A 13,867-nucleotide genomic window follows, 5' to 3' on the forward strand; every position below is an offset into this window, starting at 1 on the left:
TAGATCAGATCAAATCGATGGGATTTACAGTCAAAAATATTTATACATCCTTCCCATATTTGGGAGCTACTCTCTTCCCTGATCCAGCTTTCTGGTCCTTTTTCCAGTCATGACATCATCTCCCCAGACAATAACTTGGATGCACCTGCATATCAGATGCTCAGGATAGAAAAAAAATAGTATAGTCATAGGCCCTTTGAAATATAACTAAAATAGCACTACTAACTATCTAGAAAATGGAGACCCCCCCCCCCCAACTCTTCATCTGAACTATTCCAGCCTTTAGGTTCATGATTAGTCAACAACTTGTTTGACTCTGTATGTTAACTCTTTTTTTTCAGCCACCAAATTCCAGATACTAACATGATGCCAACTGGATTTTCTTGGGCAGAGGATCCCACCAGTGTGTCCTGGAGCCCTGCTTCCCCAGAGCCCCGCCCCATTAGGGAAAGAGAGAGATAGGCTGGGTTTTGTGGATTAACCAGTCAACGCCCATGTTCAGCGGGAAAGCAATTACAGAAGTCAGACCTTCTACCTTTTGCACCCTCTAATGACGCTGGGTCCATACTCCCAGAGGGATAAAGAATAGAAAAGCTGTCAGGGGAGGGGATGAGATATGGAGTTCTGGTGGTGGGAACTGTGTGGAGCTGTATCTCTCTTATCCTATGGTTTTTGTCAGTGTTTCCTTTTCATAAATAAAAATTAAAACAATAAAACAAACGAATTTTTAATTTTTTTTTATTTTTTATTTATTTATATTTATTTTTAACCAGAGTACTGCTCAGCTCTGGCTTATGGTGGTGCAGGGGATTGAACCTGGGACTTTGGAGCCTCAGGCATGAGAGTCTCTTTGCATAGCCATTTTGTTATCTAACCCTGCGTGAATGATTTTTTTTTTTTAAATTGCCACAAGGTTTATCACTGGGGCTAGGTGCCAGCCCTACAAATCCACCCATTCCCCATGGCCATTATTTCCTTTCCTTCTACCTTCTCTCTCTCCCCTTCCTTCTTTCCCTCTCCCCTCCCTCCCTCCCTTCCTCCCTCCCTTCCTTCCTTCCTTCCACTCTCTCTTTCTTTCTTAGAAGAAAGAGAGAAATAGAGAGGGGAGGAGGAAAGATAGAGAACGTTAGAGACACCTGAAGGCCTACTCCACAACTTATGAAGTTTTCCCTGCAAGCAGGGAGTGGGGGGCTCCTACAGGGGTCCTTGCACATGGTAATGTGTGCTCCCAATGAGGTGCACCACCATGTGGTGCCCTGAATAAAAATTTAAATTTTAGATAAATGCCATTTTAACCCATAATGTCTTCATCCCTTGAAGTCCTAACACTCCACTGTGTCAGAATGTAGGTTATTTGAAACTAGGGTCATCATCCAGGTTATCAAGTTAAGATGAGACCATTAGTGTGACCTCTAACCTCATGTCTGGTGTCTTATAGAAAACGGAACACAGGCAGAAGTTCAGGTGAGCATGAGGGCAGAGATCAGTATGACTCAGAAGCAAGTGAAGAGCATTCAAATATTGTTAATAAACCACCCAAACATGGGGAGGCTTAGAATAGATCGTCCCTCACAACTCTCACAACATCTCTGTCTGAACCTTCATCACAGACATCTAGCCTCCAGACACTTAGAGAAGATATATTTCTGTAGTTTTTATCATCAGACTGACGTCTTTTGTTACAGATGCCATAGGAAAACAATATGAAACAAATTCATCACTTTTCCTTTATAGTTAGAGCTTTGAGTGCCCAAACAAATCTCTGTCTACCTCAAGGTCACTAAAAGTTATTTCTGTATTTCATTATTTATTTTTATTGTCACCAGGGTTATTGCTGGGCCTCAGTACCAATACTATGAATCTACCACTGCTGCTGACCATTTTTTCCTTTTTTTCTTCTTCTTCTTTTTTATTGGATATAACAGAGAGAAAGAGAGACCCCCCCACACACAGACCTGCTTCATTGTTCATGAATTTTCCCTCCTACAGGTGGGGACCTGGTGGCTTGAACCTGACTCCTTGTGTATGGTGATGAGTGTGTGCTAACTGGTGCACTACTGCCAGGTCCCCTTTGTTTGAGATTTTCTAATGCCTGAGAACACTTATTGCTTGTGTAATTTCTTATAACTAGTTGATGTATTTTTCTATGCAAAAAAAATGTGTAGAAAACACAGTAGTAACAGCCAATAGTAGCAGTAGAATCTATCAACTTATTCTCTGTCCGCCTGTTCAAGTTCAATTTGATGTAAATTTTAGTTCAAAGAGGACAAGTCCCATTGTCCTTTTAGTAAAAAATTTTACCAGTAAAGATGGATCATAACTAATATTTTAACACCAATCACTGAGCAGGTAAGCTCAGATATATTTATCATTTCTATCACCCTCTCCTCATTCAAAATGGATTCTTTTGTTTTAAAATTAATTAATGTACGTATTTGATAGGGAGAGAGAGAAATCAAGAAGTAGATGTAGATACAGAAAGAGACACATTGCTGCCCTGCTTCAAGACTTCTGAAACTTCTTCCACTGGAGGTGGGGTCTGGGGGCTTAAACCTAGGTCCTTGTGCATTGTGGCATGTGTACTCAACCAGGTGTGCCACTGCCCAGCCCCTCAAAGTGCTCTGGTGAAACAGATGTGACTCAGGGTAAATATCTCACCATTACTGAGCAAGTGGTTCATTTTCTTCTGAATGTCCCGCATCACAAAAAGCTTCAATGGTCACTTTAGCACCGGCATACACTCTACTTCAAGAAAGTGCAAATTATCAATTGACCCAGAGAGCGAGATGCACCATAAGACATTAGTATCTTTCTTGGAAGCTCTTTTATGACACTTCTTTTCTTCACATTTGGGGAAATGAAATCCTGCTAAAGTCATAGAAAGGATTAAGAAAGTAGTTTAGTAAGCTTTCTTCATCAACTCTTGGTTGCAATGGAACGATCCGTGTGTATGACCTGCTTTATTTTATGTTACCGTGTGAGCATATAGCACTGCTCTCTGACCGTGGAAGTTTTATGTCAGAATAGAACAAGCATGGAGGTCATGCCTTACCCTTGACTGAAAGGTGTCTCCACGTCACGGTAGGTTCTGGCCTCCCAATAGCAAGACACAGGAGGGTCACGCTGCTTCCTTCATTCACAGTAACATCTGAAGAAATATTCATGATCTGGGGAGGAACTGTAAAGAAACAGAGGGGATAAGAAATAAATAAAAAGTAATTCCTTTCACTCAAAAGGAAGAGCTAAACTATAAATACTGATAAGACATGATTTTATGACTTTATTTCAATAACAATTTTTAGATTGCTAGATTTACCAAGGATGCAGTCATTAACATAAATTTTATGGCATGTGGTGTAGAAATTGCTCTGGATTATGACTTGTTTTAATGGAAAACAAACGTATGTGTGGAGGGTGGTGGGAGCTGAGAAATTTAAGAGATGGGAATTTCTCTTTGCTGTTTAACAGGTTAAGTGTCAAGGAAAACAAAGTTGTTCTTTTTCGTTGAACTACGAGTTTATGTGGATAACTACCAGGAGCCCCTAGTCCAATCTCTTTTATTCCCAATAAGTCACAGCAACAACCACACTGAACTAGTTAGCATTTCTAGAACATTCTAGGCCCTTTGTAATTATTTGACCTTTCAGAAGTTGTTTCATCCTGGAATTTTAAATTTTACCTGAAAATTCATTCTCCACTCATCTGTTTTCTTTTCTTTTCTTTTTTTTCTTGCCTCCAGCATTATCGCTGGGACTCAGTGCCTGCACTATAAATCCACTGCTCCTGGAGGCCATTTCTCTCATTTTTTTTACCTTTGTTGTTATTATTATTACTGCTGTCATTTCTGTTGTTGTTGGACAGGACAGAGAGAAACTGAGAGAGGAGGGGAAGACAGAGATGAGAAGAGAAAGATAGACACCTGCAGACCTGCTTCACCGTTTGTGATGGGCGTGCCCTTCAGGTGGGGTGGCGGGGCATGGGATCCTTATGCCACTCCTTGTGCTTCATGCTACATGTGCTTAACTCGCTACACTGTGGCCCAGCCCCCAAAACATATCTTTTGAAGTTTAGTGAAATTTTCACTTCTCACTAGAGTTACTTGATTTTCCCACTAGACCCCACCTCTAATATACTGCCCCTGTTACTATTGCAACTCTGATATTGCATTGTAAGACTACACTTTGAGTGGCTTCATAACCCAATGATTATGAGTGGAGTTCTACAGCTGAACACTTCACTAACTAAATGATCTTGATCAATGGAACCTGTTTTCACACCCCCACCCAAGCTTTCACTTTCTGACCTGTGAAACAGAGATAACAGAAGTAGCTTAATTGATTCTGACATGAGATGTCAATAAAATGAAACAAGAGCTAAACAGAATGCCCGATATAAAGAAAGCACTCAATGACTGTTAGCTACAAAGATGGTGACAATGATGAGGATGGCAAAAGGAACAATAAAATCTCTGGTTGGAGGGGTTAGTTCAGTGGTAGCACAACAGTGATCAGAGCTATGGTCTGGTCAAACAGCAAAATATCTTACAATAAACAGATATCCTCTCAAGAGTTCTGGGTCTTTGTTTATTTAGTGCAGCAATGGTTGTCATGACCCCTGACCTGGTTGTCTACTATGTTCTACTTTTAGAGTCAATTCTCAGTTTCATCACAACTCAGCAGTGGAAAATGCTTAGATTCCTCTTCAACTCTTACTTCGCATTGCCATTGTCCTGGCGGAGAGTTGGACCAACTTTCACATGGAGAAATAGCAACAGCCTCCTACCTGGTTTCTCTTTCCAATTCTGAATTCTCGAACTTAGCACTTCCACATGGTCTGAGTAATCCTTTCCTGCAATAATCTACCTTCTCAGCCTTAAATTTAGTTTACCAGATTCAAGCCACGGTTTCTCTTCTGAGACCTGAGTCCTCTGCAGTATAATCCCCAAGTCACTGACAAACTTTATCTCTAGAGACAGTCCCTATTTATGTAGAACTTTGCAGACAAGGAACTTCACACTCCCTGGAACATATCAAAGGCTTAGTAGGCACTTAGCTGACTCTGTTTTCCCCATCTACTTGTCACTTAATATGCACAAAGAGTCAGCTCTGCTTTCCAGGGTTCTCAGAGCTGAATCTTTTATCTGCAGGAGAGACATGCACACAGTATTACCCCAAATCCTGCAAGTGTAGTCACCATCTTTTCCATAAATTTTGCTGAAGCCTTCTTCAGGGAATAGCCCAGGCACGCTGTTTATATCTAACATGCCCTTCTGTAACTAGAGAATGAGGTGCTTGAGATCAAAGGTATGGTCCACCCACTTCTCTGCTTCCTCAGTGAGGGCACAAAACTGACAAGGGTGCATGCTTATTTCTTCTTTGAAGGAAAAAAAAAATCCAAAGACCAGATTAAACAAATCCTAAACTAACAGGGGGAGGTAAAGCTTTTAATAGGGGATTTCAGATAACCAGCCCTTTCTCCACAATTTTCTTTCAGGTTTTTAAAATCAAAGGAAGGAAAACAGAGAAAGGAGACATCTAGCCTTCAGTTATGCTGATTTATTCATACTGCTAGTTTAATTATGAATTATTAATTTCCAGACAGGTAGCATGTTACTAGATGCCTAACCTCCCTAAGTCTGTGGAAAAGAATTATGGTTGATGCCTGACTTCGAGAACTCTGCAGCCTGGAGTTCCATACTGCTGAGACCTTAGAGGTAAGTCTTTCCAAGGAGAAGCCGTAAGTAACACGTAGAACATTTGAGCTCTTAAGGGAATCCACATTAGCAAATAAATAAAAATCACCTTGCTTGTAAATCTGCCACACTTTGGATTATTTCTGCATTAGGATTTGGCCTGAAATTTCAGTGCACATATTTTATACACGGTGGGGGAAAAAAAATGAGTATAGATTCTAACCATAGTGCATTCTCTTGAGGAAACTGCTACCTGTTTTTCAGTATTTTCTAGCTTGTTAAAAAATAGTATTCGGCTTAGAAATGTCAGTTTCTTTCTTTTTGACTTTTATAAAGCAATGACTTCAGCACACCTTCCAAAATATTCTCAGAAGAATGTCACTGTTAGCTGAAGTTCTCTTGCTCTAGACCCCAGAGTCTCCCTAACAAAGGAGACACATATCAGGGAAATAGAGTCAATTTAATAGAGAATGATTTAGTACATAGCAGTTAGGATGCCCAGAAACAGAGCTCTCAACCAGGTCCCAAAGACAAAGGGATCAGTTTTAAATATGTTATGTTTTCTCTAGACTATGAGTGCTGTGAAAAAGCCTGTGGATATTTGGTGTCCAGTAAATGCCTCCATCAGGAGGCAGTCTTCTAAAATGAACTTGTAAAGGTTAATCTAGACATTCCCATCAAGCCCCAGGCAGTGTTGCCCACCAGCCTCTGCAAAGTCCTTAGGATTTTTTGCTATCTCCTCAAAGGAAGAAATTTAAGTGCATTCCAAGAGTTTAGTAGCCAATAGTAAAAAAATGGAGTGGCTAAAGTTCTTTCTGTTCTTACTTGCTGAATCCTTCTAATAAACACTATGTATTAGCTATTAATATGCAACTTGATAGTCTTTCTTATTGGATTGTGTGTATACATGTACAGAGAAATAGCTCATAATTTATCTGTGTTTATTTCATCTCTATTCATTTTTGTGTGTCTAAATATACTTATCCATCCACCTGTCTACCTAAAATGACTACAGTTTGGAATCTTAGTAGTTGTATGTTGAAAGTCTACACAAAGGCTGTGGTATAACCCATCACTACCAGTGAAAAGTTGTGAACTACCAGCAGAAGAGGAAACTCTTAGAATCTTCAGGTATGACTGAAAACATGAAACTACTGAAATCCATAAATTAGACTTTTGTTGCCCTAGTATTTTGAGTTATTTCAGCATTTTAGGTAAGATTGTTAGAGCTTTTTGTGTTTACTAAGTATATGTGAATCCTGTCCCATCCATCCATCCATCCATCCATCCATCCATCCATCCATCCATCCATCCACCATCTGACACAGATACAAGTCTATAAATTGATAATGATCTATCAATTCATATCTATCATAACTCAGTACTGGAAAATGTCTAGGTTCCTTTACAACTCTTCACATTTCCATTGTCCTGGCTGAGAGATTACCAATTTTCAAATGGAGGATGGTAACAGCCTCCCACTTGGTCTCTTTACAACTCTGAATCCTTCAAACCTATCAAAGTAATGCAATAACATTCAAAGTCATTCACAAGTGCTTGCCCCTTCAAATAATCATGATTGAAACAAGAGGAAGTTATAATCATGTTGCCAAATACAATACAGTTTTAAAATTAACTTTAAAATAGTTGGTACTTCCCTTTATAAGTAACATTTGACCTTGGAGAAATAAAATAGCTAAGACAGACTTTATGCTCAATGACATGCAGTGAGTTGAGGAATTAAACTGGAATGATACAGTTTTGTTTATATGATAAGGACTTAAGAAAAATATACGCCGAGGATACTGTAAACAGAGGCATCAAAGTATCTGAAGACTTGTGGGCATAAATACTGTACTTATGTCATTGGCAAGAGATTAAATAAAAAGATGGGATTTTACATGGTATGTATATAAATCCCACAGTTCAGCTTTAGGCTCTGGAATACACAAAGTATTTGCACATTCTCTCTTTTTTTTTTTTCCTCAGTATAGCCAACTGCTCTTAAACATTGTGATAACTTCAACTTGGCTCTTCCTGTTCCATCTCACAGTCATTAGCTTAGCTAATGTGAAAATCATCCTTCCTTGCTTAGAATGTTACAATTCTCTTCATCTCTTGACCTGCCACCATTTTATAATTTACACCTTCCACACCTACCAAAATTACCTCTTCAGTGTCATGCTTCTGTTAACACCCCAGTATCTACTGCTTACTAAGATTGTAAGTTCAAACTTCTTAGCATTTTCTAGCTGGTCAGAGCCTAACAACTGGCTCATTCCTTTAACACGTCCCACATTCTTCAACACTCAACTCAAATACAAGATCCTTTACAATGGCTTGTATTCCTATTAATGTTGTTACTGTTATAATTTTGTCACCAAGGTTACCACTGTACCTGCATAACTCTACCACTGCTGGTGGCTTTTTTTTTCTTTATCTTTTTTAGATGGACGGTAAGAATCAGAGAGAGACAGAAAAAGGAGAGAGACAGAAAGAGAAAGCCCCTGAAGTACTGGTCCACTATTTGTGAAGCGTCCCCTTCATGTGCTTCCATGTGATGATGGCCTTAGGCTTGAAGCCAAGTCATAAGGCAATGTGAACACTCTACTGGGTAAGACATTGTTCTAATCCCCACCCCACCCCAATTTCTAGGTCTTAACTGCTTTCTCCTCTGTTCCTAAAGCCTTCTTGTTCATTTATTTATCATATTGTTAAAGTATTTTTTTCCTGGCAAGCCATTTTTTTATTTGTGATTAACTGTGGTTTACAAGATTGCATGATTACAGGGTATAGTTTCACGCCAACCCTACACCAAAGTTCTGTGTTCAGCTCTCCAGGTGATAACCACCATAGTTTCCCTAAAGTCTTTTTTTAAAATTTTTTTAAATTTTTATTTATTTATTCCTTTTTGTTGCCCTTGTTGTTTTATTGTTGTAGTTATTATTGTTGTTGATGTTGTCATTGTTGGATAGGACAGAGAGAAATGGAGAGAGGAGGGGAAGACAGAGAAAGGGAGAGAAAGATAGACACCTGCAGACCTGCTTCACCACCTGTGAAGCAACTCCCCTGCAGGTGGGGAGCCGGGGTTCGAACCGGGATCCTTATGCCCGTCCTTGTGCTTTGCGCCACCTGCGCTTAACCCGCTGCGCTACAGCCCGACTCCCTCCATAAAGTCTTAGAGGAAATTTGTTTCCTTCTCTTTCTCCTCCTCCTCCTCCTCCTCCTCCTCCTCTTCCTCCTCCTCCTCCTCCTCCTCCTCTTCCTCCTCCTCCTCCTCCTCCTCCTTTCCTTTCCATTCTTCTCCTTTTCCTTCTCTCTCTCTCTCTCTCTTTTGGATGCGGGGGGGGGGGGGTTCATGAGCTCCAGATCTCTAAATTTCACCTTTTAGTGTAACCATACAGTAGCTGTCTTTACTTATTTTGTTAAGCATAAAAATCTCCAGGCCCATCTACTTTGTCCCAAAAGACACACTGTCAACTCTTTTAATTGCAGAGTAGTTTTCCATGTAATATATATCCTATAACCATTTTGGCCTATTGATAGGCATTTAGATTGCTTCCATTCTTTGGCTGAATAATGCACCTACAAACACAGGGGTGTATATATTCTTTGGATAACTGCCTAATAGTAGTATTGCTCATCATAAGAACATACCATTTAATGTTGCTACTGAGCTTTTATATGATAGGGGACTGTTATATTTATCCTTGTAGTTCTTTTATATAATGTAATTCCTGACTTGTAGCAACACTTATTTCTTCCTCAATATAATTCATAAATGCTTGATTTTTAGATTGGGTATTTTGCAATGCATCAATGTTTCTTTCCTGGATATTTGACATTTGTCCTTTCCTCTCCTTGAAACACTCTCCATTTTATTTGTTTTTTTCCTCCCCCTTTGTATTTGGTTTAATGTTTTTAAAATATTTATTTATTTACTCCCTTTTATTGCCCTTACTGTTTTTTATTGTTCTAGTTATTATTTGTGTCATTGTTGGATAGGACAGAGAGAAATGGAGAGAGAAGGGGAAGACAGGGGGAGAGAAAGATAGACACCTGCAGACCTGCTTCACCATTTGTGAAGCAACCCCCCTACAGGTGGGGAGCTGGGGGCTCGAACAGGGATCATTCACCACATGCACTTAACCCACTGCACTACTGCCCAACTCCAGTATTTGGTTTAATGTTACAGCCTCCCAGAAGTCTATATTAATCACTCCAGTCTACACCCTTATCATCACATTCAGGCCATTTTGTTAGAAACTCTCCTCAACTTTAAACTTTTCTTCGGTAATGCAGATACAGTTTTGTGCTTTCATGTTATTTTTTATGGTTACTTTTAAGTTTTATAATTAAGTTTTTAATAGTTTTTGATGTTTTAAATACTTTTAAAATCTCTATACTACAAACACTATCCCCCCAGTACTTAGAACTATGCTTGGCACATAATAAAGCTTGACAAAAATGTGTTGAGAATGAATAAAAGTCTACTTTAAATACCACACCATGTATGTTATTGCATACAAGTGAGAGAGTGAGACTGAGCTCTAAATGGCTTTTCTAGAGACAAAATATTTCTTTTTGCAAAGGAAATTAAGGACCAAAATATGTTATACTGCACATATTACTTATGATGAAATGGTACATTGCAAAAAACTAATTTGGAGTCAGAGTCATTTGAATACCAACCTGTCTGACTCTTTTCTCTGCTTTTAAATAAAAAATTCCTTTAGAATCGATTTGACAGAGTTTTATAACAGTTTCACATCCATACATGAAGTGTGCAAGTCACTGTCCCCTCCACCCAGGACAGTATATCCCCCACTCCTAAGCCTTGATAAAAACCAAAGTTTTCACATAGTTCAAAAGACATTTTGACAAAAATTGCTAGCAAGTTCATTGGTCTATTACTTATATTCCCCCAAGTAAGTGAAACCATCTGATAGTTGTCCTTCACCTTTTATTTCACTTATCACAATCACCTCTAGCTCCATCCATTTTGTCCCAAGTGATACAATCTCATCCTTTTTGATTGTACAGTCATATCCTTAATGTAGTATCAGAGGTCATAGTCAACTGAACTCAGGCTCTCACAAATGTGCTGAACTGCTGAGTCACCTAGTCAGTTCAGAAGAACAGAAAGCCTTATTCCACCATTTATAGAATCCTGACTGATTTTTGTCTTTGTTCCTCTCATGTAGTCCTGGGATCAAATCCAGGGTCTTATACAAGCTACTTGGTGCTCAATCACTAAACTACATTTCAGACCCTTCTGTAATAATTTTCAAAATGGTTACTCAAGCACATTAATTTCATCTTTCTCTGCCATAAAATTGGCCATACAAGAAGATGGAGATTAGATCAGAAATCATATTTTTTTAATTTTTTAAATTAGAGATCATAATTTAAAGAGGCTTAAGTAGCTTTGTTTTCATTTTATCATTATCATCATCCCCCTGAGAATAACAACACAATAAGAGATCATGTGAAAAGCAATGTAAATATGAAAGGCTTTCTATTGCACTTTTGAACACTCAAAGCTAATTTATAAAAATAACTTAGCAAAAGCATCTAAATACTCATTTTTCCCATTCTTCTAGGATTTTTTTTTTCATTTTAACAAGGACACATATTTTATAAACCAGAAGTAGGATTTATTTTGAAATTATGGTATTCACAATAAATAATATCATGCCACATTTTGTATACTTAAATAGTTTGGCAGGGTGGGAAAAATATTGTATGATGTGTGAAGAAAATTGGATTTTAGTCATCGCTTCTCCATAGTTATGGGATCATTTGTAAATTACATAAACCCTCCAGCTTAGGGTGTGTATGTTTGTGTATTTGTGTATATGTTTGTATAGAATGTACTTGTCTAGTCAGCGTGTGTAGATGTGCTGAAGGCAGTATGGTAGTAGTAGGAGTGTCAATTTATTTGATTTGATTGAAGAAATCTAATTGTGATTTTTTTCTAATCCTTTCTGGTAAAAAGAATACCCTGAGTTAACAATCTCTTAGCGACAATACAAGTGCAAGGTAGTTACTCTTGAGAGTAAAGTGATAATGGAACTGGAATCCGTAACAAAATACAGTGTGTATTTCACTGAGTTGATATCAGCACTCTATGTATACATATACATTTCCTTTAACCCTTAGTTCATCTTTAGAAAATCACCCCATTACAAAAATCAATGTATGGGTAGCCATTATTGGAGTCAAATTGAGAATCCAGAAATATATCTATATATTTTATGACCAATTGATCTTCATTGAATTGTTAAGAGGATGCATTAAGAGAAAAAATAGGTTTTTTTTTTAACAAACAATGTTGGAACAACTGGATATTCTTTAGGAATAATAATAAAGGAGAAGTCATAAAGGTGAACACTTCACATTAAATAAAAACTACTAACTTAAATGTGTCAAATACTTAAATCCAGAGCTAATCTATGTAAGAAAAATAGACATGGACCCTTGTCACCTTGAATCAGGCAATATTTTTAGACATGGCAAATAACAATAACAACAGAGGTAGACATTTAACTTTAAACATTAACTATTTAAAACACCAACTTTTTTGTAATTTAAAGCTTAGGCTGTGTTTCATAGAGTATCATCAAGAAAGTGAGAAAGAAAGCTTACAAGATGGTAAAAATAACTCTGTACAGGAGGTCGGAAGATGGTGCACTCAGTTAAGCATACACAGTACTACGTGCAAGGAACCAGGTTCAAGTCCCTCACCCGCAGCAGGGATGTTTCACAAGTCATGAAGCAGGTCTTCAAGCGTCTATCTTTCTCCCTCCCTCTTTATCTTCCCCTCCCCTCTCAATTTCTCTTTACCATCAAATAAAATAATGGAGAGATAATTTTGTAAATAACATGCCAGATAAGGACTGGTCTCTATAACATATGCAAATCTTTACAGTTCAGCAATAAAAAGACAACCCAAATGAATCTGAAACTTCTCCAGAGAAAATACATCAGTGGCCAGTATGAACGTTAAAAAAAAAAAAGCTTTTTTGCATTATCTTTCCTTATGAAAATGCAACCCCCAAACTATAGTGTGATACTGCCTCACTCTCAATAGGACAGCAATAATGAAAAAGGGTAGAGTATAGCAAACGTTGGTGAGGAAAGAGAGACGTGGGCATTTTCACTTATTGCAGGTGGAATTGTAAATGGGTGCAGCTGCCTTAAAAGATATTCTGCCAGTTCCTGGAAAAGTTAAAGATAGACTCATCCTATGACTCATCAATTCAGTGCCTACATAGAAAGCCAAGAGCAAGGAAAACATATGCCTCTACAACAACTTGTACATGAATGTTCACAACAGCATTATTCATAATAACCAAAAAGGGGAAACAACCCAAATGTTCATCACAGCTGCGTATAAACAAAATGTAGAGTATCCCTCCAATGAAATCTGTTACTGATATATTTAAAAAAAAACAACAGTTAGGGACTGCTATATTTTCTCACACAACCGAGTCTTTGAGAACATTGTTGAATGGAAGAATTCAGGCACAACACACCATCCATATATGACTTCATTTACATGAAATGTCCTAAATGAGAGACTCCACGGAGAGAGAAAGTACAATGGTCATCAGCAGCTGGGAGAAGGAACACAATGGGACTGTCTACAGAAGACAAAGGTGGTTAGTACACACACTAAAAAACCACTGAACCATATACTTAGAAAGGCTAAATCTTGGGTAAACAAATTGGTTTTCATGAAGATGCTACCCTCAAATCTATCAGTTCTTGAGGCTTTTTGATCCTATGAGTGGGGAAGGCTCCTCAATACACTACACGTGGGTTCTCAGGAAAACCCATTTTTTCAAGGTATTGATAGCTTGTTGCATCATGTCGAGCACTACTCGAATCTCATCATCATTACTTACCCATTGCTTCTCTGTCTCTTTCAATACAACTCATGCTGTCCTAACCATGCCACACTGTTTGGCAGTGCTCTAAATACTCCATGCGTGATCATAATTCCACATTTTCACATATGTTGTACCCTCTGTCCACCACCTTCCCCACTCATCTGCTTGCTCATGTCCTAGTCAAACCAGAAACCTGGTATTTCACTGTCCTGAGATGAAATAGTCTATCTCTTTCTGTTACCCTCACTCAATGCTGCTCCTCTAGAAACAACTGTATATG

The 13,867-nt window shown here is 38.3% G+C and overlaps 1 protein-coding gene across 3 annotated transcripts in view; it reads right to left on the reverse strand.

Moving 5' to 3' along the window:
• Nucleotides 1-13,867, reverse strand: part of OPCML (opioid binding protein/cell adhesion molecule like) — a 1,572,985-nt gene that overhangs the window by 127,346 nt on the left and 1,431,772 nt on the right. For all 3 annotated transcript variants that reach the window (XM_060180193.1, XM_060180194.1, XM_007539634.3), the window contains one exon: nucleotides 3,053-3,178. In XM_060180193.1, the coding sequence (XP_060036176.1) occupies nucleotides 3,053-3,178 (126 nt within the window). The remainder of the gene's footprint in view (nucleotides 1-3,052; nucleotides 3,179-13,867) is intronic.

This window comes from Erinaceus europaeus, chromosome 20, assembly GCF_950295315.1.
Source record: "Erinaceus europaeus chromosome 20, mEriEur2.1, whole genome shotgun sequence".
Lineage (NCBI taxonomy): Eukaryota > Metazoa > Chordata > Mammalia > Eulipotyphla > Erinaceidae > Erinaceus > Erinaceus europaeus.